The sequence below is a fragment of the Cryptomeria japonica genome, chromosome 9 (genome assembly GCF_030272615.1).
Source record: "Cryptomeria japonica chromosome 9, Sugi_1.0, whole genome shotgun sequence".
Classification (NCBI taxonomy): Eukaryota; Viridiplantae; Streptophyta; class Pinopsida; order Cupressales; family Cupressaceae; genus Cryptomeria; species Cryptomeria japonica.
This window is the reverse complement of record NC_081413.1, coordinates 599,227,661-599,246,592: the sequence shown is the minus strand read 5'-3', so window position 1 is coordinate 599,246,592 and position 18,932 is coordinate 599,227,661. Positions and strand designations below refer to the sequence as shown.

General features: G+C 36.8%; 1 protein-coding gene across 2 annotated transcripts; it reads left to right on the top strand.

Moving 5' to 3' along the window:
* The first annotated feature begins 602 nt into the window (after positions 1-602).
* LOC131074503 (disease resistance protein TAO1) lies at positions 603-3,552 on the top strand. Of its 2 annotated transcripts, none has more exons than XM_058011138.2 (4): positions 603-1,067; positions 1,170-1,514; positions 1,595-2,863; positions 2,962-3,552. In XM_058011138.2, the coding sequence occupies exons 1-4, from the start codon at positions 603-605 to the stop codon at positions 3,424-3,426; spliced, it is 2,544 nt and encodes an 847-aa protein (XP_057867121.2). In that variant the 3' UTR covers positions 3,427-3,552. The 2 variants fall into 2 exon arrangements, with proteins under 2 accessions (XP_057867121.2, XP_057867120.2); XM_058011137.2 differs by having other exon boundaries at positions 2,953-3,552.
* Positions 3,553-18,932: the final 15,380 nt, after the last annotated feature.

Sequence of the window (18,932 nt, the reverse complement as noted above, 5' to 3'; positions counted from 1 at the left end):
TATTGTCAATCGTGTTTTGAAAGTAATAAAAAATGTGCCTTTTGTGGTTGCCAAACACCCAGTTGGTCTAGATGAAGCTGTCATAGACTTTGAAAGAACAACACTTGAGTCTGCAGAGAGTGATAGCACTGTGCAAATAGTGGGAATTTGGGGCATGGGTGGTTCTGGCAAAACCACTCTTGCTAAGCAGTTGTATAATAAGAAATACACAACTATGGAAAAGTCTAGTTTTCTGTTAGATATTAGAGATGCTGATTCCAAAAGTGTATTACATAAGAAACAGCAAAAACTCTTAGGAGATCTTGGTCTTCAGGGTGTATCAGTTGACAATATAGAAGAAGGGAAGGGGATCCTTGCCTCTCGTTTGAGATCTGTTCGAGTGCTCATTGTTTTGGATGATGTGGATAATGTAGATCAAATGGATGCTCTAGTGCCTGAGAAGGATAGTCTTGGACGGGGTAGTTTGATTGTAGTGACTACAAGAAAGCTTGAAGTACTCCAATGTTGGGGTATCTCGTCCATTTATAAAATGAAAGCACTAGATCCACCTTATGCCAAGAAGCTTTTTTGTTGGCATGCTTTCTTAAAACCATGTCCAGCTGATGGATTTGAGAAGCTTGTTGAAGAATTCATCAAGGCTTGCAATGGCTTACCACTATCTCTTAAAGTATTTGGAGCACAATAAATTATATTGCGAATCCAATAAAGATTATTGGAAGAATCAATTACAAAAGATTGTTAGGATACTGCCTGATGATATAAAAAATAGACTAAAAATAAGTTATGATGCCCTAGATTATGAAGAGAAAGAAGCATTTTTAGATGCAGCTTGTTTTTGTATTGGTCAAAAGAAAACTTCAGTCATTGCAGCTTGGGATGGATCAATTGGGAGTGGCATGTGCAGTTGGGAAAGTCTCATGAATAAATGCCTAGTTGAACTTGAGGATGATGAGTGCATAAGAATGCATGATCATTTACGAGATTTGGGAAAAGAAATTGCAAATCATCATTCACCTTACCGTGTTTGGTCTTCTCAACAGATTATTAATGTTCACAATGATGTGCAGGTAGTATTAATACTTTATCTTTGCCTACCCTGTTTTTTCTTGTTTCCATGAAGTTAAATGTTTCCATAATTTTCTGATTTATTTTTATTTAATATTTAAAAGGGAATTGCCATTCGAGCAATCATGGTTACAAGAGATGGATCAACAAGCGAGGTTGACCAGTTTCCTCAATGTTCTGAGGGTGGAGAGCTCATAGTTAACACAAGCAGAGGATTTCGTAGCCTGGCGCCATCTTCTCTTGGATTAAAATTTCTTCTAGTGAGTGGAAATTATTATAATCAAGTGATTGGTGATCTATCAAGAGAGCTGGTATGGCTTCGTTGGTCTAGCATTGAGGAGAGAAATCTTCACTCATTGAATTCAATGAAAAATTTGAGGGTTTTAGAACTCTACCAAAAGAGGCTTGGGGAAAATCACTTAGAAGAACTGTGGGAGACTGACAGCAATGTAAGTATCTTACAAATCCTTACTTCAATATTTTTAATATTGTTTGGTTTTCAACCGATCTTATTGAGAATTTATTGCAGGCTCCTGTGCAGTTAAGAGAGTTGCTAATTTATAATTGCTCGGAATTCCAAAAATTTCCAGAGTCAATAGGATGTCTCAGGCATTTGAAAAAGATAGTCGTGAGTCGTGGGAGCAAGGTGAGCAGCCTGCCGGATGAATTTTGTCGTCTTCAATCGCTGGAGCACCTGGAGTTAGATATGTGTCGGGAGCTGTCATCGCTACCCTGCAGTTTTGGTGATTTGAGAAATCTGAGGCACCTTGATTTGTCTTATTGCGTGGAATTGAGGAAGTTGCCAGTCTCTTTCAAGAAGCTCGCACTCCTGCAACACCTCAACTTACAAGAATGTTCTAACCTCACCTTAGAGTCAGACATTCTGGAAAACATGACACAGCTAGAGTATTTGAACCTCTCCGGTTGTAGCAAATTGGAAGAGTTGCCTCGTCACATCATAAATCAGGGCTCCTTGACAGTGTTGTATTTAAAAGATACAGAGAGGTTAAGGGAGGTACCATGGAGCATCGGCCAACTAAGCAAGTTGCAAAAGATGAGCATCGGAAGTGAGTTGTTGACAAGCCTGCCAACATCTATTGGAGATTTACGTTCCTTGACTTCTCTTGAAATTGATAAGTGTCATAACCTGGAATGTCTACCCGACTCTCTAGGTCGTCTTAATCTCCTAGAGTCGTTATATATAGGGAATTCAGGAGTAAAATCCTTACCAGAATCAGCTGGGCAACTGATTAATCTCCAAACACTATATATATCGATTTGCTTAATCAGTGAATTAGATCTTGTAAAATCTTCATTGCACAATCTTAAGAAGATAACTCTGCGTATAACTGAAGTGTGCAAGGTTTCCATCTCCGAAGACTGTTGTCCAGGCCTTGAATCTCTTGGGCTTTATAGCAATAACCGTCTAACAGAAATAGATGTCCTACCAACTACAGTCAAGACGGTGGAATTGGTATCGTGTAAAATGTTGAGGAACATAAAGGCTATTGAAGGTCTGGTAAACATCCAAATGCTGAGCATATTTGGGTGCCCTGAGTTGGATGCGCTTCCCAGTTTTGCACAATCAACTTTTCTTCAACAGTTTGAACTGAAAGGGTGCTATGGAGTGAAGAAAATCCATGGTCTGGAACATTGCAGAGCATTGGAGAGGCTGACAGTGGATACGAGATGGAAGGAGGCGGGTATAGGAAGTTTGGAGCGCATGGTAAGATTGAGACACGTGGATCTCAGAGCAATCAGCAGACCAGGCGTTGAAGGTTGCATTCAAAGCATGAAGGTAAGAATAGTTTATCAGAATATTGAATTCTAATTATTTTCAATTGATTGTGCCTTGAATTGCCTTGAATTGTGTGTTGATTTGCAAAGAATTTGCAGAAATTTCCCGACGAAACATTCATATGCACGCGGGCGGTCCGTGATGCGGCCTCACATGTAAACTCCTTTGACTTTGTGGGTCTCTCCGTGGTTGACTCCTTCGCTAAACAGGAAATCAAGTCCTTCAAATGCCCATCCCTCAAATGCCCATCCTCTGCGTGCTGCCTTCTTTTATGTTTTGTTGTGAATTGTGAATCTCCAAATACTTCATTGAATTTATTTCTCAATAATTTATCTATTTGGGATGTTCCTATGGAGGAGGGTAAATGGGTATGGACAGGTGTCATCACACAACATTCCAGGATCCACAATCACGTTCCACTTAACGGACAATCAAGGGTAGAGATTTATTCACGGGGTAAAGAAATGGTAAAAGGAGAAGCGGAGAAGGGATTGTTTGTGAGGGGAGAAGAGGAGAGAGTTGCGGAGGCTTTCAATCGTTTATGGGTGCTCTTATCAGATTAATTATATGCAAATACAAGTTAGGAAAAGTGTGGAAAAGGCGCCATTTAATGATGATATTTATTGTAATTTTGGTAAATTTTTAATGTATATTAAATTTATTTATTTAATAAATATTTACATTTTTTATGATTTTTAATAATATTTTAGTGGAAAGAGCAATTAATTTTTAGTTTAAAAAATGGACAGTCAATATAAATGGAAACAAAAAAAATATAAAGATGGATGTCTTATTATTTGATTTGTATGTTTGAGTAAATATTTGTTTTCAAAATGTTTATTGAGTATATTAGTTTGACATATAAATATCTAATTGTATATCTCAATGGACATCTTGTTTATATAAAATTTACAATTAATTAAATTTTTTTTAACAAATTAAAGATTTTTTCATTTAATGATAAACACACTTTACAAACATCACAATTTTATGGAACTGTATCCCTTGATCTAAAGCTCTCATTTTGATACTATTGGGATGGTGTTGGTAAATATTGTCAAATTAGTGTTCCATGAGATTACAATTCTTTGAGACAACTTGTCAAACAATTCACATGTGTTGTGTATGCTTCAACATCTTGCATGTGAGTCTATTAAGGCACATGTAACTATAACAAAAATAAAATTTATTTTTTATTGTTGTTGATACATTTTTCTAAATCTCCCATTCTGGCATACATTGGGAGGATGCTAACAAAGGTTGTGAAATTAAGCCTACAACTATCAACTACATTTGCTTACAAATTTCCTAAGCCCACTTCATTAGACTTATTTGTGCATCCCCTACAACCGTGCTAGTAGATGAGACCCCATCTCTTTGACACATTTTTTTTCAAATAATGTGCATGCCTTATGTAGGCTACCAAATTTTATATGATTATCAACTATTAGGGATTCTCACCCCTATTACAAAGGGCCAACAAAGTAAAATAAATAATTCTTAATAATGTGTTTAATTAATAGTCAATATCATGTACAAATTCTAATTATCAACACATACGAAAGTAGTGGAATAGTATGTATCTGCAAGATTACATGAGACATAGATTTTACATAGGAAACCCTAACAAAAGAAAACCCACAACCAAAGTATGTTAATGATTATATCATTTACAATCAACACTCATTGAAAATAACTTACAAAATACAAAGAATCATGTAGCCATATTTCAAGAATACATAACATCAACATACCATGCTTACCATCAAGTATGATTTTTCCACATGGATCATCTCCTTTATAAGTCTTTTCTAATTTATTCCAAACATCATGAACAGAATCCAAGGATACAAATTTTGTTAATTGAGTCTTAGAAAGAGCACGAAAGATAGCAAAACCTTGCCTTTTCATTATCTTTGAATTCCTTGATCTCACCCAGAGTGTTCACCCCATTTGATTGTTTGATGTATTTTTGTGTAATAGACTTCCAAACTTCATAACCAAGAGAAATTGGGTAACCTTGGATCTTCACTTTCTAGAAAGCATAGTCAGATCCATCAAACATAGGGATTGTCAATTTGTGTGCCATTCGGATCTCCTCAAGTAGTTAAGCTTTTCTCTAAAGAACCAAAGGTTTAAAACCAATTGTTTAATGTTTTTATGCACAAGACAATTGAGAGGGGGGGGTGAATTAGTTGTACGTACAACTTTAAAATCTTTTTTCTTTAAATCAAATCCACAATAATTTAACTTTATCATTTAATCCACAGAAAGATATGAACATGAAAAGAAAAATACATCATACACAATGAAAAACCAAATTTGATGTGGAAAACCATGTTAAGGAAAAACCATGGAGAATGCTATTCTCAATATATGAATACCTGTTAGAGTGACACTAGTTAAGGTGATTTTACAAAGAAAGGCTCGCTACCAAAGGGCTCACTATCAGAGGGCTCACTGCTCAGAAGAAGAAGAATAAAAGAGAAAGAATCCACACTAATACACCTCTGCAATTGTAAGATCTGTAGATACCTTTGGCTCACTTCTTTCGATAGCTAACACATGAAAGTCTAGACTGCTCAATGACTATCACCAACTCAAACAATAAGAGAGATACATCCTCTTTCACACACCTTCATAGCATACACATATGCTACAACTCACTTCCTTCCTATTTCACATTCCACACACATTACACACCATCCTCAATAAATTATCCTTTATTTATATCATCCTTACGTATGAAAAATCTCCCAAGGTCATTGAAGCATCTTAACTGAACACAATTCAAATTAGGCCAGCACTAAACATTCTTGCGGTGGAAAAGAATGTAAAGTGGACCACAACACATCTTAACTGAGACCAAAATAAACATCATACATGTTATACAACAATTCATAATCATCAGAGCAATAATGTGAAGTGTAAGCACAAGTTGGCCAAACCTAGAGTAAATACCATTGAACTTTGAAACCATGCCTCCAAAGCCCAAGAACTCATGTCAACTAGATAGAATGAAGCCAAGGACATTATTGACTTATCTCCAAAACTGCAACGCTAAAAACCATAAAGTGGAGAAATGTGGAGCATGCATTTCACACGAAAAACACTATCAAACATCATCACACACTGGTGAATACAAATTCCTTAGCACAACTACACAAGAAACTCAGTTGAACGAGAAACTCAACATCAACTATACCAACCATTCACTAATGACAACAAAAGAATGTTGATATCAATGACAACACACCAATGGCCCATTCTACCCAAACTTGCAACAACATGATGGTCCATGTCAATAATTGGGTTGGTTGTGTACTCTTAGGAGACATTGCAATAATTAGCATTGGCATCGAGATTAGTCTTGGTAGCTTTTCTTTTATCAAGTTTAGGCAAGGGATCCTTGAACACCACATTTTCTTTATTGGATGAAGGACTTTCAAATACAATTGTACCACTCTCAATGAGGTCTTCAATACTATTTTTAATTTTATGACAATTGCTAGTCTTGTTCTCTTTGTGATCATGATATATTCACAATACTCATTTTCATTCCACCATGAAGGCTTGATCCTAGGTTCAAATGGTTTAGCTTCCGACAAGGTAATGAGCTTATTAGCAATGAGATTTTGCAATGCTAACTCAATGGGTTCGCCCAAATGTGTAAACTTTCTTTGCGACATGGGCTTTGTTATCCTTTGGGTAGTAACTTGATTGTTTGATGTGCTAGGGTTTGGAAAGATCACCAAAGATTGGGTCATCTTAACCATGTTGTATCTACAACCTCATCATTAACAATGTTCTTGTTCTTGGTCCAATAGCAGGGTTTTTTCTTATTACTTGAATCAGGGTCATCCTTGTTATCTTTGTAGATCTTGATGGTACCTTGCTCAAGGAGAATCTTTTCAACAAATAGATCTTTTTTAATGAATTCTTGAAATATGGTCAAACATAATTTACGAAGCTCAAATCCAATCTCACAATTTAGGTTTTGTGTGAACATCTCAACCATTTATTTTTGTGGAACATGGCAAAGGTAATGACTAGCCTAACTTCTCCATATTTGTAAGAAGGACGGAAAGGATTATTTGTTACATTGCTTGGTGTTACATAAAGTTGTCATGGATACCTCATACTCAATATTATAGGAGAATTGTGTAATGATTTTTTTTGCCAACTCACCCCAAGACTTAATCCCAGGAGGCAACTGTGAAAACCACTCCATAGCTTATCCACTTAGGGTACATGAAAAGAGGCGCATTAGATAAGAATCATCATGAGCCACCTCTATACAGGCAATGAATAACTCTTTAATATACTCCTTAGGATCACCTTTTCCTTTGTATTTGTCAAATTTAGGAACATCAAAATTGGGGGCAAAGGTGGCATGGGTATGGACCTATCAAAAGGATAAGGACCAATATCCTAAAGCATGTAGTTCTTGATAGAGGTCCATGTTCGCATGCTAGCCAATTGTTGTTGTGTTGCCTTGATTTTCAAACACTCAAATTTTGAACTTTTGCATTAAATCCAATATCTAGCTTATTTGAAATGTGTATTTGTCAAAATATTTCAGGATATGTAATTATGTGGTTTTAGTTCAAGGCCATCATCTTGAGTCCTGTCATGTATTGGTCAAAACTCAAAAGCATTAAAATTTTGAAAATTATGAAGCATCAAGGAAAACAAACCCTATTGACATGTTTTTAGTACCATTTTGAGTGACGGGGTCAACTTTCATTAAGACCCACTTCACCATTTATGAGATTTTAATACTTTCATTTTTATGAGCTTATTTTTTAAAATGATTGAAATATCATTGTTGATGCTTCGTAATGAATAAATTTCTATGGGTTATAGTCACCTCATCCCTCTTAGTGTCTAGTCAAAATTTCAAGTCCAAACTCCTCCCCCAATCAAAAGTTGTGATTAAGTCAATATAAAAGGGCACGAAGAAGTGAATTAATTCAAATAAAATTAAAATTAAAATTAAATATAAATTCACTTCTTAATTTTTTTTAAAAAAATCAAAAGGTGTGAGAATTCAATTTCACGTCTCACAACAAAAAAGATATGAGTTGGGTTGTCAAAATTGAACATCAAAAGGTTATGAGTTGTTAAAATTGATGTAAGAGGTTTTGCAATCTAAATTCACAATTCACAACTAGGTTGTGATTTTGAAAAGTCAAATGCAAGAGGTTGTGACTTATGAATTTTGAATGTGAAGAGGTCGTGGCTTGTAAAATCAAAATGAACAACCTTGTGAGTTGTAAAAAGTGGATGTAGGTAAGTTGTGAGTAGTGAAAAGTGAACACAAACAAAATGTGAGTTGGAAAAATTGAAAAGCTTGTGAATCATAAAAATTAGACGTGAATGGGTTGTGAAAGGTGAAAAGTGAATGCAAGTAAGTTGTGAATTGTTAAAAGTGAATATAAAGATGATTGTAGATGGTAAAAACTTGAAAAAAAGATTTGTGAAATACAATTCCACAACTCACTAACAGATTGTAGATTTTGAAATTCAAAAGCATAACTTTATAGTTATGTTAACTACCCAAGAAACTTCTCACTTTGTAGTTATGATGGCAAAATATGTGCAGTAAACTTTTAGGGAAATTGGAATTTGCAGGTTCAATGTCCACCCTACACAGTCTTTATCTTCCTTCTTGCATTGAAAAATAGAAGCCTTGTAATAGGAAATATGAACTAGTTTGAAGAAATGAATGCAACAGAAGATTTCCATATTCAAGCAATTTATTTGATGTAAAAAGAATGACTTATTGTCCAGCATGGTGAAAAGGTCGCCATTTCATTTGGTTTACATAACCATACAAAGCAGAACACCCCACAAAACGTGGTCTCAAGGAATGAATCTTTGTTAGATTTATGCGTAATGAATGTGATGAAAAGGCATCGAAACTTTCAAGCATGCCAAAAGTGGTCGTGCCAATACAGAAGCCTAAGAACAGGTTATAGACTTTCATCAAAGCGTATGGATAAATGGGAAATTTCGTAAGATATTTTAGTTGGAAACGCTCTTGTAACCATCCATGGAAAATGCAAAATCTTACACAAAGCACACTAACTGTTTGACAGAATGCCTAATCGATTCAGTGAATGCTGAGTAATGTGTTGAAGCAAACACATGGCGTGTGAACTATTTGATGAAACGTCACAAGGAAATGCTGCCTCATAGATGTCGTCGTCGTGTATATGCACATAATGCATTCATTGACAAGGGTTTCAAACTTTCGAGCAAGTTCCATTGAATGTAGAAGCAAAGATATGGCACAAAGACTATTTTACGGAAAGGCACACGAGATGTCATCTCATTAATGCAGCTATTGCAGGCTATACATGAAATGGATTTTGTAAAGATGCTCTCAATATCTTTGAATTAATGAAGCGCCCTAGACGATGTCCTAGCATTGTAAGGTTTATTTGCACGCAGCCACGCAGGATGATATAAATGTTTGATAGACCGGCACAAATAGACGTCATCTCATGGAATTGAACGATTGTAGAAGTTGCACAAAAATGAATTTTTAGGAAAAGTTTTCAAAAATTTCAAATTAAAGCATAGAAACAGCTTTGAAACAAGTATGGATATCCATCAAAGCATGCATAAGTGGAATTTTTGTGAGATGTTAAAGTTGGAAATGCTGTGGTCGATCTGAATGCTAATGTGGAATCATAGACAGCGCAGCTGAATTGTTTGACAAAATGCCTCATAGAGATGTCATCTAAGGGGATGCAATAATTGCATGCTCCATACGGAATGAATTGTTGAAAATGATTTACAAATTTTGAGGAAAACGTAATGGAAATTACAGTGCTAAGTTCCTAATCTTTTGCCAGCACGCTCCCATGCAAAAACGGAAGTTCTAAATTAGGGAATAGATATCTTTCAAAAAGTGAATGATAAAGAGGTGATATTAAATGTTGTGTTTGTGAATACCCTGGTATACATGAACATAAGTTGTGAGAGAATAGACAAGGCATGTCAACTTTTTGACAAAATGCATCGCTGAAATGTGGTTTCATGGTGTCTTATGGAGGTTTGAAACAAGATACGGGCATCTATCTAAGCACATAAAAATATTTTGTTTTGAGTCGTGGCTTGTTTGGCAAACTGCTGGAAAGAAATGTGGTTCTGTGCCATGATCATAAGGTGGGATTAGTGCAGATGAATTTGATGAAAGTTATTTAGAAACTTTAAAGCAAATCCAATTAGCAGGCATAAGGACAAATCCAATGAGAACTCATTAAATTGCCTAGCTTTGGTCTCTTGCAAGAGATATCTCTATCAGAATGTAGGAGTATTGATCATATTCAAGAAGTGACAAGGGCTGGACTCCTTAAGAAGTTTGCATGTTATTGGTTCTAAATTCTTTAGATCAAAAAGTTCAGTGCTGAATCAACAACAAATAATCAAAGGGACCCTCTGTCTTGAGTTGTATAGCTTTCTGTAAAGTTCAAGAATTCTTTCTAGGCATGATACTTGCTATGTTGCATTGTACGGTAGGGAGGATTGTTCAGGGTTTATTTATATTTTATGGTGAGGTTCAAGCATGAGATTACTTTAATGAACATAAAATTAAGAAATTTAAGAGATGGGAAAGAGACTATTGCAACCAGTGAAATAGTTTTTGCTCTTCTAGTGATGAAGAAATGAGATGACAGTGAACATCATGAAGCATCATGAAGAGACTATTGCAACCAGTGAAAGTGGTAAGAACCATTCATGTGATAGTGACAAAGGGTTTAATCATAGTCATACCAGATGATCCTGCTAAAAATTACAAGGGTGAATAACACAAAGGAAGATTATTAGGCTTATAAATGGTAGCAAAGGAAATCAAAGAAGAGATGGGATCAATATATAGAGTACAAGGTAGAATGGCTCGTGGAAATTTTAGTGAGTTTTCTTTCGGATTGGACTCATAGAAGGAGGAGATGTGCTTCATGGGTTTCCCAAGAAAGGACTTATATTCGTAACAAGTAGGATTGCATCCTTTAATCCCTCGCAAGAAAATCTAAAGCGATTGATCAATGCATTGAATAGGTTACAAGATTTTACTTGTAATGAGTCAGAGGATTCCACATGGTTGCATAAGATTGTGGAAAAGTTACATTGCTAAGGGAGAATCTAGTTCATAAGCGAATGCTTGAAAAATGGAATTGGGCTGGATATTCTTAAAGACCAAGTTGCTATCAAGAATTGATAAACATTGGATTAGAAGAAAATAAAATTTTCACCTAGAGAAGACGTAACTTGGTTTTCTTTCAAAGTCATAAGTTTTTGCTTACCTACTTTGGAAAAGTTACTTATGTCACATGTTGCTAATCAAGTTAGCAAATAAGTTTTACTTATGTAAAAGTTGATAAACATTTTAAGTAAAATAAAGCTTATTTTATTTTCTCAAAAACTACAAAGTAGTTATCGGATGATTACCAAGAGGAGAGCCTATAAATACAAGACTAATTTAAATCTTCAAAAAGGATGTTTCAAGGGGAAAACTTTAGAGAAATTTTGAGGGAAAATGTTAATTAGTTTTGGTTTGGTACTATGTATAAAAGGTGTTTGGAATTGTATAATTTCAAATGATAATGGAGAAAACATTTTGGTTCAAGTGTGTTCTTATGTTGTTATTTTTCGTTTTTCGTATGATTGAATCATTAATCTCTTTATGTATTTGTGTAAATTATTGATAATATGTGCAATTGATGTAATGATACACAAACATGCTTTGGTATCTTAGTTTGAATGTGTTGAAGTAACTTATATTTTCATATGATGAGATTTGCCATCCTTCGTTCATTGTCATTGTGCATCTAAACATATTTGCTTATAAACCCTCCTTGTAATTGTTATCAATCATGAAATTCTTGTTTGGTATTCGTACATCTGCTATCAAGGTTTTTGTTATTCAATTTTTTTAGTTTTGTCTTTCCTCCTTTTTGAGCTTTCAAGTTAAAAATATGCAAAAACTACAAATACCTCCATCATACAAGGGACCTACCCCTCTCAATTGTAGAGGAAGATTGTGGTTTCACCACAATATCTCTAATTGTTGGAACATTGTCACTTCTCTTCATGCAAACATGGTTAGTTTTAGAGAAACAATCATAGTGACAAATCTATTTACCAACATGTTGTAATTATCACACTTACTATGTCAAATCCCCATTGGGTTGTGTCATCCCTATGCCTAAGCCACTAGGTGGAGGGGGAGGAGGAATGTAGTGATTGTAATGACAACTGGGAGGGGGATATAAGCATGATATTGTTCACTAGGTGGTAGTGGAGGAACATAGTTATTGTATTAACCCTCAAGCGAAGGTAGAGGAGGAATGTAATTATTGCAATCACCACTTGGGGGAGGAACATAAGCATGATATTGTTGGTACTGCTGGTAGTGTTGGTTGGTATTATGATCATGAGTATGGCTAGTATTGAAAGCATGATTTTGGTTTCGATCATTGGATGGGCCACATTGTTAATTAGTTGAAGGATGACCATGGTTCAGACCACAAAGTCGACTATTGGTATGTGAATGGTTGTTATTTTGACCTTGTATGCAAAGAGCATTAACATGAGGTCAAACACTGGTCTTGTTGAGTATGCATTTGGTCATCTTGAATAGGAATATCCAAGTTTTGTAAAAGGGATGAGAGTGACTCAGGGACAAATATATGTGGAATTCCATGTCCACTAGTGGGTAAGTGCACAAAGATGAGTTCACTAAGAGTGGAAGTTTTAGACTTAGCCCAAAACATGAAAATGTGTTGAATGAAACAAAATCCCGAGCCTAAATCTACGAAATGCGATCTCATTTCAAAAACAAAACAAGATCTCTTGGAGTTATAATGCAAATTCTAGATTTTAGAAGATATTATAAATATTGTAAACTTAGTCAAGTTTTAGTAATTAGTAGGCTCCTATTACGATTTTCTTTTTCTTTATCTTCCTTGAGCTCTAGACCCATCTCTCTCCATATCACTCTTCCTCTATCCCCTCTCTACCTCTCTGTCTCACTCTCTCCTCTCTCTCCCAAAATCTAGACCTATCCCTCTATCTTTGTCTGTCACATCCTTAACTATCTACTCTTTGTCTCCTCTCTTTCTAAACACCTCTATTTCTCTACATACACCTCTCTACCTCTCTCTACATATATTTATCACCCTCCCTACCAACTTGTCTTTCTCTACATACATCTCTCTTCTAACTGAGATCTCTCTCTCTCCATCTCTCCCTCCTTCCCTCTCTACTTTTATCTCCCCTCTATCCCCTCTCTACCTTTTTATCCCACTCCCTCCTCTCTCTCCCAAAATCTAGACAAATCTTTCTATCACTGTTTCACATCCTTAAATATCTATTCTTTTTCGCCTCTTTCTCTACACATCTCCCCTCATTCCCTACCCACCTATATTGTTGGAATACTCTAGAACACCATGAGGGGGGTGGTGGGGGGTTGAATCAGTGGTCAATAAAACAATTCATTTAATAACTAAATTCTTTTAACACAATGGCACCAAGGCATATATCAGATCATAGAACATAAAACAATAGCATCAAAGCATACAACTGCCAACAAGACACAAGACTTACATATGCATATCACATAACATTGGTGTTTGAGTGGAAAAACCCTAGAAGGGTAAAAAACCACTATGAAAATGAATTTGATTAAGCCTCACTAGCCATAAACCTCAACTTTGAAGCAAACCTTAAAACGACTCTCTTTATCATAGAGTGTTGTAGACTCACGACATCCTAGTAGTGTGGTTGAAGTGTTGTGGAGCTTGTCTATGGGCTTTACGACCCAGACTGCCACATGAACTGTAGTTAGGACGTCTAGATGGAGATTCCCTCTTGATCATTGTAGTCCTCTTCTACACGACTGATGATCAAAAACCCTATATGCCTTACCCAAATGAGCCTTTTCCCTCTTATACTCTCTAGATACCCTTCATGGGAGGCTTATCAGTTGCTAGTTCTCAAAAAAACTCCCCGACAAACTCTCTACCACCTTATCCTCCTATTGTTGACCATGATTCCACTATCAATATTGTTGTTGATTGGATTCAGTCTCTAGAGAAGCACCTGGGAAATTTTGAAGGGTTCCTTAATTGAGAGAATTTCCTTCCTCAAGCTGGGAATGTAGTCAAAACTCTAAGAGATATGCTCATCTCAGATTAGAAAGGCTTAGAGATGTTAAGAGCATTATTTATGATTGTCAAAATCCATGTACCCTTGGCAGATGCACCCCCTCAAGATAGCCAGTTTGATGCCTCTAGTTCTTTGAATGGTGTTGACATACCGGGGTTGAGCATGCATATGGTGGATTTCACTATTCATAGCATTAATGCCTCATCCTCTCCCTTGGGTTACATAGGTATGGCTAGTAGATTAATCTTTGCCTCTATTGCAGCTCATATCTTTATAGTCAGCACTTGTAATACATCTATTGGTGACATTGGTTCTCTTAGAGGTGTTGGTGGAGGTGGTGGCGCATTTGGCCCACCTCCGCCTGCTCCGCCTACTAATCATGTCTTGACCACTATCTTATAGAACACAGGACAATTACAGTTACAACTTATCATCAATCATCTATGCCTCCATATTATAGGAAGAGTCCCCTAGACATTACTATCCTAAACACCATCCTTCCTCTTGTGGTTGAATCATTAAAGTTTGATAGTTTCAATGGTGATGGGGACCCTAATGTGCACATTTATTCCTTTATGACCATGTGTAGTGATTACCACAACCTAGAGTTTGTATTGCTTAAACCATTCTCGTGGTCCCTTAAGGGAACCGTATTAGAGTTGTACAACTCCTTCCCAAATCATTCTATTCATACCTTCGGCTAGATTATGGATCTATTTCTTAAATGGTTTGAGGCTAACATTGGTAGTAGGGTCACTACCGTTGACCTTGTTCATTGTAAGTAGAAGCCCAACGAAAAGGTCATGGATTTTATCTTGAGATATTAGTCAATCTCTACTAGGATCCCCTTTGACCTACCAGATAGCAATTTGCAAACTATGTTCATTAGCAATTTGCAGCCAACATTGAGGGAGAAGTTATCCCTTAATCGTTACTAATATGTGTTCCGCACTCACGAACTACTAGCACACCATGACACAGTTCAGAGATTCTACTTCGAACCCTTATAGTGGGTCTTTCACAGACACATCCATGGATGGGTCTAAAAAGAACACAGTCATAGCTAATGTTGTGGTTGTTCCTTCGATGGTTGCTACACAAGGGTCACTACATAATAGAACATTCACTAAATTGAATGACTCCTACTTAAGCATAATGCAATGATTGTTAAAAAATAATATGGTTGTCCTTCCTGAGGTTAGATCGTTGTCCGATAATAGACCCTATCCACGTTGGTACGATGGATCAAAATTTTGTCATTACCATTGTGTACCTGGTCATGACACTAAGTTATGTTATCGTCTTCAAAATATTGTCCAAGACCACATCAATAGTGGAGCGATTGAATTTGATGTACGAAATCATAAATCAAACAAATCTATTGATGACTAATAGGGATTTGCAGATCTACAGTGATCCATTTCCCATGCATTCAACAAATTTTATTTCGACTTCAGAACTTCCTTTGGATGATGGTCTATTTGTGAACATGGTCACCATCACTCTCATTTTCTCGCCTCCTAGTCAGAAGAGGAGGGCATCTAACATGTCATTATCACTCACCCCTCTGGATTCCTCATATTGTGGAGAGTCTACTCCTCTATACATCCCTACTAAATTGAATGGTCAAATTGTCACAGGTGTGATAGTTGACACATCATACAGATTCAATGTCATTATAGATGATACTTTATTCATGAATGATTGGCATAGGCTTTCATATGATGAGTGTTGATAAACCTTGAGGATGCATGCTAATTTCTCTATCCCTCCTTTGGGTAGCATCGCTTTGATGCTCCTTGTGGGACCCAAGGCTACGTTTGTGATCATTCTTGAATTGGATCTATTTTGGGTTAAACTAGGAATTCCTTGGTTGATTGCTATGGATGCGGTCCCTTCAATGATTCATTAATGTCTTAAGTTTCCTCATGAGGGTTCGATGCATGTCATCTAGGATACTGGATATCGACCCTTCGTAGCTCATGGGGATTATAGATCATTTTTGGCCTGCTCTGATGGGGCTCATGCTTCCTTGTGGTGACTTGATGTACCATGCATATTATCAGTACAAGTTGAGAGAGTTGACCCTAAATTAGATCAGTCTAATTATTCGTTACCTCTTCTTGCATCGACCTTTGCTCCGTCTATTCCCATGTTGGAGCGAGTAGTGCCCCATTTCCCTTCATCATTGAGGACTGAGGCTAAGCTTGTTCCCCTGAATAGACCTCCCTGTTCACCCACGACATCGCAACCTCCACTAGTGGTGTTTTATGTTCTTGCAACTGCACCTAGTGCAGAGAAGGGAAAGGCACCCACACTATCAAAGTCTACGGCCTTCCCTCCTTTGGAGCTCCCAATCATGGCCGATATCCCTCGACCTTCTTGGTATGATAGAGGGAAGCGTTCCCCTCATGTTCATTCGTCACCACTTGCTGTTATTTTATATCCTGCATTGACATCCTCTGTTCCTCCCATTGCTCGAGCAAAGTGAGGTAGGGTGCCCATTGCTGTGAATGTAGTACCTATCTTAGATGCACCTCCCACTAATACATTCGGGGCTAATTTCCGACGGCTGATTGTCGGAATTGTGACTACTTTTCGTCGAACTACTGACAAAAGTAGCCGTTGAAAACTCGTCGTCGGACTTTTCGACGATGCCTTTGACCATCGGCATTATGACAACCCCATGGACTCTGCCGACGACGGGCATGATCGCTCTTCCAGTCAAAAAAGTCATTGAACATATGTCATCCTTGTCAGATGTTTGTTTAGATTGCGTCGGAATTTCGATGGAACCCTGAAACTTTGCACCGACGGGAATGTTGTTTGTCCTACAGTTTTGTCGTCGATCCATTAATATCCATTGATGACCGTCCGACAAGGAAGTATCATCGGACATACAACATCCTCGTCGGATGTTTGTGTAGTTTGAGTCAGAATTTCAACAGATTCCAAAAACTTTGCACCGACGAGAACGTTGTTGGTCCGATGATTCCATCATCGATGGAAAGTTTAGTCTCCGTCGTAATTCCGATGGAATTTTTTTTTTTTAAAATTTATTATTATCTAGATGTAAAGCACACCTCATTGATATGTACAACAAATGATATTTTATCCCCATCAGCTACCAATAGGGGGCATAGGTTTCAAGCTAATATGAGGCTCACTGGTTTCAAGCTAATATGATTAGGCGTACCATGGTTGAGATGGTCCAACTCCTAAGAGGACTATATGAACCACTGAGTACTGGTAAACCTATTAAAAATGGTGCTGATAGGGAATTAGCTAACCCAAATACAAGATCCTTTTTAGCCAATCAGGGAGATGAAATGACTTTATCTACTTTATCTAAGTTAGTTATTCTTGGGAGCTACCAAAACTTATCTACTATATATACATGAAATGAATTTATCTACTATATATACACATATTTCTTATAAGTATATCCCAGATTGATAATCTCATATAAAGTGTCATCCTATGTCAATACATGACATATACCTATTGAATGACATGTATATATCTCATACTAAGTAGTCACTCGTTAGTATATATTCAACATTTATTCAAAGATGATAATTATGCATTTCAGACTACATGAATATCCTCTTTAATAAAATAAATCACACGTACAAGTTTATTGGGTTGATCGAGTCCAATAGCAAAGTACAATAGGTAAAGGTAGTAATAAAAATAATGTTACTAGCATCTTAACAGAAAACATAAATGCATTATGACCACCCACAAAACACTTGATATAAAATAGTTCCAACCTTTCTTTTGTTTAATTAACTAGGGTATTTGAATTTAAATTTTGGTATAAAAAATAAAAAATTTAAAGGTCATCTCTCCCCCTGTATAGTTCAACATGCCCACATGTTTACTCCTAAAAAATTTCAACTCATTTAGATATCTTATTTTCTAGTTATGAAATTGATCTTGGGACCTATGGGTTATGGGCCCATAATATACTTAGGCGAAGTTAGCATAAACCATATCAATTATGTTCAATTACATCAATCTCCACTTGGAATGTTTAATATACATATCATCAATGATTACAATGCTTATTTCAATATACATTTGAATTACAACTTGCAAGAATAGATGAAAGAGAAAGAACATGTGTTGAGGGAGGTGGAAGTGCTCTCCGAGGTGATCACGAATTGAGTCCATCGGTCCCCAATTGTGGTTTGAAATGCCACTCGACCATGTGGAACCCTTAGGTCCACCCCATCGTGCTTGTGGAGATAGTTTCAAATAGTCAATCAAAGTATACAAGGGGGATGATAGGCTCACACATGCCATACACGATGCATACATGACACAAGTAATGGAACAATACAATGCAACATCAATAGAGAAGGATGATACCAAGTCATGAATCCACATAGGGTCACTACTTTAAAACTACACAAGGAATTAGATTCTAGAGTGCAGTGGAGGAAGTGTCATCATATGTGCTCATGGGGAAGCACCATATGGAACCAAGCATTCTCTCATATGGACGAGAAGGATGATTGTGCAATCCTTGTGCTACATGAGAAGGCATGTCTCTTTCGACAAGTCCCAACGCTCCATGTACGGGCATAACTTTCATCGTATGTGCTCATGGGGATACACCATATGGAACCAAGCATTCTCTCATACAGACGAGAACAACGATCACGCAATCCTTATGCTACATGAGTGGGAATGCCTCTTCGCACAAGTCCCAACGCTCCATGTGCAGGCTTGCCTTTCATTGTATGTGCTCATGGGGACGCACCATATGGAACCAAGCATTCTCTCATACGGATGAGAATGACAATCACACAATCTGTATGCTACACGAGCGGGTATGTCTCTTTGCACAAGTCCCAACGCTCCATGTGCAGGTATGCCTTTCATC

Coding starts and splice junctions, on each gene's coding strand:
- LOC131074503 (XM_058011137.2), top strand. CDS start 603: ATGGATTTGAGAAGCTTGTTGAAGAATTCATCAAGGCTTGCAATGGCT. Junction 1,515..1,594: donor TGTGGGAGACTGACAGCAAT/GTAAGTATCTTA, acceptor AATTTATTGCAG/GCTCCTGTGCAGTTAAGAGA. Junction 2,864..2,952: donor GTTGCATTCAAAGCATGAAG/GTAAGAATAGTT, acceptor TGATTTGCAAAG/AATTTGCAGAAATTTCCCGA.